The 9,801-nt window shown below is 39.2% G+C and overlaps 1 protein-coding gene across 1 annotated transcript in view; it reads right to left on the reverse strand.

Annotated features, from left to right (window-relative positions):
- Positions 1-6,818, reverse strand: part of LOC150088096 (NADH-cytochrome b5 reductase-like) — a 190,621-nt gene extending 183,803 nt beyond the window's left edge. Inside the window, exon 1 of the mRNA XM_090370016.1 lies at positions 6,657-6,818. Within this exon, the coding sequence (XP_090226142.1) occupies positions 6,657-6,733 (77 nt within the window). The 5' untranslated portion in view covers positions 6,734-6,818. The remainder of the gene's footprint in view (positions 1-6,656) is intronic.
- Positions 6,819-9,801: the final 2,983 nt, after the last annotated feature.

Genomic DNA, 9,801 nt, shown 5'->3' on the forward strand with positions numbered 1-9,801 from the left:
CTTAATAAATTTAAGGCTCAGCTGGACAGGTATTTCGAACGTACGGAGAGGTAAAATGAAAGGGTTTTTTTTTTTTGGCTGATGCTGCATAAGCTTGCTTTCTTGCATCATATGCTAATGCTAACTTGTGAGTAGATCACTCGCACACTAGCAAAGCTTTTGAGAATTTATTGGATGATTATTTTCTACAGCTGCATGTTCGAGAGGCAACTGGAGGGACTAATACTCTTGATCTGATTATCAGAAGTGATTATTCATGCATTAAGAATCTTCAGATAAAGGAACCTTGCGCCAGAAAATACCAGAACAACAACAGCAGCGATCACAGCATGATGTGACTAGGCACCTGCAAGGTGATCTGATTGAGGTGTATAGTGTATAAGGCCTTGAATGGTTGAGCTTGCTCACTGCTGATGGGATTCTCCCTGCTCAGATAAATCATCCGAGAGGTCATAAATCAAATTGAGAAAAGACAATTGTAGAATAGATGTGCAGATATTTGTCTTTAGCCAGTGGGTGATTGATAGTTGGAACAAATTTCTATCTGTCATAGTGGAGGTCAACAACTTAAATGAGTTCAAGTCAGAACTAGACAAGAATTTGGTGCGAATGGATGGGTGAAATTGGGAGTTTTTTTTTTTTTTATTTGGCTGATGCTATATGAGCTTGCTATTTCGTCATATGCCTCTACTAATGCTAATAAGTAAATCATGAACAGGCACAGTGTGGCCCAGGAGGCTTTTATTGAAGGTTTTGCCAAAAACCTTCAATAAAAAAAAAAAAATTATTAGTCGAAGAAGAGTGGTACCTGTTAGTATTTGTAGTGGCAAACAACACAGGAAAACAGTTATCCAAATTCATCAAAAAAAACAAAAAAAAAAACACTTTCCTTATCACTTGTTCCCCCCCCCCCCCCAACAGTTAACTACTGGCTAAAGGAAAATTTCTGCTGCTTATCTCTCCTGCAAGAGTACTACAATTGAATTTTGCTCCATCTTGTGAGTCGGAATAAGACACAAAGGATTCCTCTTGTTTTTGCTACACCACAATGGTCAAACTACTTTGAATGGACTGAGTAAACTCAATCCATTGAAGTCTTAAAACACCTGAATCAGATCTCCTTGCAGGTGCCTGGTCTTCAGATGTTGCAATTTGCCGAACTTGCTTAATTTGTTAAGAGTACCATTTCAAAACTTGCATAGATCTTGTTGCTCTTCTCTGCATCTCTTTAAAAAACAGTTCCACATCCATCATACAATGCTGCTTCCAGACCTGCATGCAGTACTCAAGATGCAGCTTAACCACTTTGTATTGGGATAATCACCTTCTTATTGCAAATAGCTGAATTGGTGTATACCTTATGAGTTGTCTTGGCAGCCTCTCTGCACTGCTCAGAGTACTTCATGTCTGACTGCCGATTACACCCAGGTCTTTTTCATTCTCTAATATCCTGAGTGTGATATGATCAGGACACAATTGATACTTAATCTGGGATTACTACTATCCATGTTCAGTACTTTGTTTGTCATTATTAAAATTAAGTTGCATACCCTGATTACTGTCATTCAGCACCCTACCAAACTATCATTTGCACACTTATACATTAAGCCTGACATACCTTCATCGGTATCATTAATAAATAAAAAAAATAACGATGGGCACAGCAATTAACCCTGGGGAACTTCACTAATAACATTTGGCCATTAATAAGAACTCCCTTTATTCTTTCTCTCAACCATACATTTATCATTAGCATTTAACTTGCCCTTGATGCCACATTGCTCCAATTTTTACAGTCTTTTATGTGCAGTAGCATCAAAAGCTTTTCTGAAATGAATGCTCAGATTACAAACCCTGAGGATGTGTAAACTCAAATTAAGGAAAGAAAGTTGTAGAATAGATGTGGAAATTTGTCTTTAGCCAGTGGGTAGTTGATCACTGGAACATACTTCCATTTGTCATTGTGGAAGTTGATAGCTTAAATAAATTCAAGGAAGAACTGGACAAACGTTTGGAGTGAATGGATGGGTGAAATGGGAAGTGTGGTTTTTTTTTTTTTTTTTCTGATGCTGTATAAGCCTGCTTTCTTGCATCATATGCCTGTGCTAATGCTAATTTAGTATATGATGCAAAAACTATTTTTTTGCTTCATCGTATCAAACCAGATTGGTCAGCTGAGTTTTCACCTTAACAAATCCATGCTGTGATCACAGTGTGACTGCTAACTATCTGGATGATCCTGCAACAGTAATTCCAATATTTTCCCAGAAACCATGCTCAGGTCTGTAATTTACTCCCTTCACCTTTTGAACCTGCTTTGTGAATTGAGGAGATAGTCACACAGAGGCATAGCCAGATTTTTGGCACCCTTGGCAAATTCGTGGCTATGCACCTTTTTTCGATAATTGGTAAAATCATAATAAATAATAATAAGTACAGTCAGACCTCTGTTTAACGAATTTGTCACAAAATGTCAAATTATTTTCAGCATATGGCTCCATTTCGAAATTTTACTTCTTAGTGCTGCTCGTGCAACGTCGTCAATTAGTCCACATTTTTGAAGACCCTTTTCTACCAATTTCCATTTTGTGCAATTGGTTATGTGTTGTAACGAATTCTCATGAAATAGAACGTTTGGATTTATATGTTTACAGTCCTTAAATCTATGTAAGCTGCAAAATGGAACATTATTTGTGCCAGATACAAATAAGAGGCACTGAAAACAATATATTGAATCTTTGTTTTTGCAATAAAATAACCATTTCCATTCTTTTTTTCAATACCTTCATTTTTGTATTTCCACAATTTATTGAAACACCAGCCATCGGTGACAGGATATGTACTTAATACTCTATATTCAGGAGCAGTGTAGGATAGAACACCCTGGGACAAACAATAATACAAAATTTTGAAATCGTAATATTTATTCTTATTATTTATAGTTTGAGGTGCCTCCGTAGCCAGGTGGGCAGGAGCAGCAGTGCAGAGCATACGCTTCTTGATTAGACTGGGTTTCAAGCCTGTGACCACTAAATACAGAGGATGCAGAAGGTCAAGATGTGACCACCGCATATCTCCAGAGCAATATAGCCTTAGTTGCTAATACTCCTAAAAACTAAATAACAACAACATAGTTTATGAACACTTCTCTGACATGTAAAATATTACATACGTTATGTCATAAGCCTGCAATAAGGAAGCCATTATAAGTATTGCACTGCTTTAATACTTTACATTATAAATTATAAACACTTGCATTATAAATCTACTCACTGCTTTACAGAAGAACGAACTTATTTACACAATCATAAAAATGAACATAATAAAAGGAACATCATACTGTATCTATAAAAAATCAAACAAATAAAGCACAATATTGAAAATCTCATTAAGCGTTAAGGTTCATTTAAAGTTTATTTTTCTTCCGCCCAATGCTGTGACCTATGTCATTCAGAAATTCCTTCAAGGTTCTTGAAATGCTGTTGATACTCCTTTGTGCAAATTTACTCGTGTTCTTGGAGGATCAACATGAGAATCCTTAATCAGGGCAGTTGATACTTTCAGTAGCCTTCCAGATGGTTGGGTGGTCATTCCCCACAGGCCCATGGAAAGCAAAATTCCAACTCTCGCGTAGGTTGTTGATGCGAGCCTCCTCATCAATGGTTGCCTGATAGACATTCCATAACTGTGGTGGAACCGGGATGAATCTTTCTCATGAATACTGGAAGTAGTCCATTAGGAAGAGCTGGTGGCTGGATTCAACAACAGCTGTTAGGTCCTTTGGAAATGCTCCTTTCTGTAAACATTGAATGTTACATTTCAAAGAGTCTAGTCAACCGATGGCACTACAGATTTCAAGTGGTTGTTGACATATGGCATCTGCAACAAAAATTATGCAGATCTGGCCCTGTTGGTCAAAGCAGCTGTCTTTATGATGCTCCTTACTTCGGCTGCTTTAACCTTGTTAGGATCTGGGTCATGTGGCTGTGTTCAGTCACAGAAAGTAATTGCTTCACCTCCAAATCTGTATGAGCAAAACCTTTGCATGAAAGCGCATTCTTCTCCAAACATTCCCAACTTATTCATCTACTGTTTGAGCTCTTCTTGGTGTATAAGTAGCTTTCTGCGCACAGTTTAGAACCTCCTTTATTATTCTTGATCTCCATGGTGATTGAAGAAAGACCGATTTTTCAGGTCACTCAAATAGTATAACCAATTTTTAAAAACACTACAAAGCTCACAACAACAGTATAATACCACAGACCCGAGCCAGATTTCCTATTAGGCACCATAGGCACAGAGCCTAGGGCCTGTGGCACCATAGCTTAGGCACCATAGGCCTAGGGCCTCAGGGCCTCAATTTGAATTTATGCCCTACGTAAGAAAGCAAAAATTCAAAAAAAAAAAAAAAAAAAACAGTTCACTCTTTTCACTATGACTAGCGAAAAATGATTTGAGAAAACATGTGTAATTGGTTCTAAGAGCTTCAATTCAATACACATATGCTATCTAGTGACTGTTATCATTTATTATAGTTGAAACTTGAGTCGCGTTAATTGACACGCTTCGCAGTCAGTGTTAAAATAGAAGAAACATTTTGCCCCCCCCTCCTTAGCACATTTCGAAATAAAAGTGCCTAGGGCCTACTAACACCAAAATCCAGCCCTGCCACAGACGTTAACACTATGATAGCTGAAATGGAACTGATGCCTCAGGTTAAATCTGGTAGCCTTATATACACACCTGACTTGCCCTCCCCAGCAATGGTAAAAAAAGGTAAAGTGCAGCCATTATCAACCCACTGCAGGATGGAAGCCTCCTCAACAATTCATGCTGAGGGAAATGGACCATAATCTGCCACACTGGTCCAGTGCAGGTTGGCAGATCGACCGTATTCAGCAGTCAAGGGCTTGAACCCCAGTCTACTCCAGGAGCGTGTGCTACTGCACTCCTTCTCCTGACCACTTGGCTATGGAGGCCATATGACTTGAGGTACCCCAGGGGCTCACATCTGGTGAGTATGGGCTTGGAACACCCAGGGTTCTGATCTGGATATCATCATTCTTCTCTTTCTTGGTGATTCCCTTCTACTTCTCTCTCTCTCTCTCTTAGGGTAACTTGGGAATTTTTTTTTTTTTTGGCTGGTACAGCATAAGCCTCAGGCTTCCTTGCACCATATAGCTAATAATAATAATAATAATAATAATAAAAATCAATTTCATCTTGTTGTGGCTGCTGTTAGTATTAGTCTATATATTCTCCTAAAACAGTAGTTTTCCAACTCATCCATCTCTCTAACACCAAACTGATCAACAAGGCCTTCATCATGAACTCTCCCTATTGTGTTGTGGCAAAATTACAATCACTACCTGTCTTGTTCTGAACATTGCCTCACACGGTTAAGTAAAATCTCATAATGCCTTTGCTTAAGATCACTATTACAAACATGCAAAAAAAAAAACTCTTTGTGCCCTTAAAAGATGATAATTGTTCTTAATTATCACTGAATTTTGCTCTTAGCAGGCATATACTGAACCTATTCCATCTATCCTTGTTGCATAAAATATTCACCATTTTCCTGACAATAGTCACCAAAAATAACTACTTTCTGTGGTTTTCCACTGTGCAACCAAATACATGAGGTATACATAAAGAACATCCAGATCTAGTATTTCTGAGGGACTTTGATGCCAGTTTTATCCCAGACATTAATCCCAGGGGCTCACATCTGATATGTATGTATGTGTATGGGCTTGGCACACCCAGGGTCCTGAGCTGGATATTATTCTTCTCTCTTTTGGTGATTCCCTCCTACTTTTATCTCTCTCTCTCAGTGTACTCAAATTAGCCAGCAGGCAGTTGGTTTGTGGAATAGACTTCCATCACTTGTTGTTGAAGTTGATAGCCTAAACAAATTTAAGGCTCAGCTGGACAGGTATTTCGAACGAACGGAGGGGTGAAATGGGAGTAGCGGTTGTGCTTTTTTTTTTTTGGCTGATGCTGAATAAGCTTGCTTTCTTGCATCATATGCCTCTACTAATGCTAATTATTTTTGGCTGGTGCAGCATAAGCCTCAGGCTTCCTTGCACCATATGGCTAATAATAATAACATGAAAGCAGAAGAACTAAAATACATTTTTGAGGTCTTCAGAGAATCAAGAACAATTAATTTGGAAATAGGAGTACAGTTAAGTCACACATTTCAGACCTGAACCAGGTGGTACAGGCCTTAACATCTGCCCATTTCTGAATCTGAAATTCTGTAGATAAGAGAAAATTTGATTTTGCAGTAGCTGACCAAACAAAAGGGCTATAGAGCATGACTGCATGCGGTGAGTTTTTATGCATTTCCTTATTATGACATTATTATTATTATTATTAAGTGTAAAATTATAATAATTTTTTGGTCTGGCCCTATTGTGGACCTGAAAAGTCAAAGGGGAAGGCAACTGGTATAGTTAAGGACCAAAGGAAGGCCTATTCACAAATCTCGCTGTTTGGGGTGGGCGGAGTCAGCACCCGTCAATCACTGCCGTGTCGGCGAGTGTAGAGAGGGTGCACCGAGTACTAAATCTTAGCCCGTTTTCAAATGTGATCATGGAGTGATTTGGAGAGCACAAACCAGTAATAAGGAGTCTTTTCAACACATTACTCACTGCGGCGAGAATTCCGTTAAGCGGCTGAACTTCGACCTTGTTTGCGTTGTTGCCGTCTTGCTGTTTACCTTTGACATTTTTCGATTTCCTCCTTAAATTAAGTATGGATAAATGTGTGGAAAGCCACATATTTATTCGCTTATGCGATCATCCGTAGCGATTTAAAACATAATTTTAATTTTAATTATGGGGAAGTTGTTTTTAAACGTCTACCTAAGTTAGAATTGCTTTTGGAATAAGCAGGATAGAAGTCATTTCTATCCTATGCTAAATTACACCGAAATTAAGGTTTTACCTAGGGTAGCAACATATATTACTACTCCGCAGTGGCTTACTGCTCTGTGCACAGTCAGAGTAGTAAGTAACATATTAAGGTTTTACCTATGGTACTAACATATCTTACTACTCCGCGGTGGTTTACTTCACTGTGCATATAGTAGTATCGTATTACTCCGAGCCTAAACGTATAAAGCACAACTAGTGACACCAACTAGCGAAAAAAGCTACGTTAACCGAAATTGTACAAGCCTTACAGGTTGGTGCAAAAAAAAAAAAAAAAAAAAAACGTTAATACAGTACATTTAAACGTATCTACGAAACTCATTTATTGACTAATCGTTATAAACGTTGCGAATTTTTATTATTATTAGCCATATAGTACAAGGAAGCTTGAGGCTTATGCTGTACTAGGCGAGAGAGAGTCAGAAGTAAAAGGGAATCACAAAGAAAGAGAAGAATGATGATATCCAGCTCAGGACCCTGGGTGTGCCAAGTCCATACTCACCAGATGTGAGACCCTGGGGTTATGATCAGATTATTGGAAAATATGCTTATTTTACAAACGAATTTCCTGAAGGCGTACACCAATATTTGTAATAACGCGTGACACACGTTTTCATCAACTTCGTGACGCAATTGAACAACCATCGATCTCATGTCCAAGTTTGCCTCTCTGCCAAATCTTCCTATTTTTCTGAACAGAAAAAAAAATCGGACTTTCCGGGACGGAGATCCTTGCTTTCCTGCCTGAGGCTGACTAACTCAGTTACGGAGTAAAAAAACTCATAAAACTTCCTTGCATCATTGACGGGATTCGAACTCGGGTCTTTTACACCCAGTGTGGGAAGGATGGGCTACTCGCCCGGATTATCCATGAGCATAGCGTATTTCCTTTGAAATGACTTCTCTTTCAAAAACTCCCACAATAAAAAGTCACGTGGATTCAAGTTTATACTCAAAGTTGGCCAAAAGCACCGGCAGTTTTACGATCAGGACAACAATAATAAATAAATACGTACTATATGGACAAGTTCCTGGAATCACACGCTGGTATTTAAATGGTTTGCGCTATGGCTGTAAGGTTGGTTTCGTGGGATTTTGATGTGGACCCTGGTGCGCACGCATGCCAAGTGAAAACCGGCTCGACCACTTCACTTGCCTCATTGCGGAATGGCGCAATGAGTCAGCGGCCAACTTTCTGTAATGCTCGATACACAGACGTTGCAAGCATTACAGAAAGTTTATGTAGATAATGCTTTGAAGAAAACAGTTTAAGAGTGGTTTAAAAATCAGTTTAAAAATGGACAGGAAACACTGGCTGAATAACCTCGCAGTGGGCGCCCTTCGATGTAACGAAACAACGAAAGTGAAGGAACTCGTGCGAAATGGGACGCATAATTTAGGGATGAGTCGCGTGTTTGAAAGGTTTGTTCCACGCTTGCTGTCGGACGATTCAATGGACTGCAGGAAAGTCATCGCAGGTGATTTGTTTTAAAAAGCCGCACAGGGTCCGGGCTTCCTAATAAATGTGTTCACTGAGGATGAGAGTTGGGGGTTTTTTGCCTATGACCTCGAGACCAAGTTAGAGTCATCCAAATGGCACAAAAAACATTACTGCCCAAGAAATCACCATTCTTCTTTTCTTGATGATTCCCTTCTCTCTCTCTCTCTCTCTCGGTGATTCAGAAATTTTTTTTTTTTTTTTTGCCTGGTGCAGCATAAGCCTCAGCTTCCATACACCATATGGCTAATAATAATAATAATAAGTCTGTCTCGTACAACAAAATCCAACGTCAACATACTGATCGTTTTCTTCCGACGATGAGTGCATAGTGCACTACAAATTCGTAACTAGGGGAGAAGCATTACTTCTGCTTACTACGTTGAGATTATGACACGTTTTCATAAGAATGTGAGGCGATGACCTCAAAAATGAAAAGATGGCTAGATCCTCACCATGACAATGCTTTCAGTCACATGGCGATGGCAGTTTATTTCTACTAGAAAAAAAGAAAAATCTCAAGTCATGCAGCAGCCTCCCTACAGTCCCGACCTTGCACCGTCTAACTTCTGCCTCTTACCTAAACTGAAAATGGAGTATCGGGGTAATCATTTAGCTACAGTGGATGACATCAAAGAAAACGCAGAGTGACACTACATGCGCTAAAAAAACACCATCTTGAAGAATGTTTCAAAGCTTAGGAAGACCGAATGAGAATGTGTGTGTATGCGCGTGCGTGCACAGAAGGAAGCTACTTTTGAAGGTGATTAGGTTAACAAACCCAACTGTTCACTCAACAAACTTTTATTGTAAAATTCCGGGAACTTTTTGAATGTACCTCGCAATATAAGGCAGCAAAGGAAGTAAGCAAACCCCTAGCCATAATTATGAGAGCTTCTTTGGACTCAGGGGAGGTACCCATAGACTGGAGATGTGCAAATGTAACCCCAATTCACAAAGGAGGATCAAAGGCTGACACAAGTAATTATACACCTGTTAGTTTAACTTCTGTTCCAGGTAAATTAATGGAGGCACTGGTTAAAGAAGCACTGCAGGATCATCTAGACAAGAATTCAGTTATAGCTCAGACGCAGCATGGTTTTGTTAAGGGCAGGTCTTGCCTGACCAATTTGATTGGTTACTATGATGTAGTCACAAAAGAACTGGATGCATGGAATAACTTTGATATTATATATTTGGATCTTAGAAAGGCTTTTGATACTGTTGCACATGGAAGACTGCTGCACAAATTGGAGCAGTGTGGCATTGGAGGCAAATTGCTGCTATGGATAAGGGGATGGTTGAGTGGCAGAAGACAGAGAGTGGTAATCAATGGACACTGCTCAACGTGGACTAATGTTATTA

This window comes from Mastigoproctus giganteus, chromosome 3 (assembly GCF_048544385.1).
Source record: "Mastigoproctus giganteus isolate SK-2022 chromosome 3, ASM4854438v1, whole genome shotgun sequence".
Lineage (NCBI taxonomy): Eukaryota > Metazoa > Arthropoda > Arachnida > Uropygi > Thelyphonidae > Mastigoproctus > Mastigoproctus giganteus.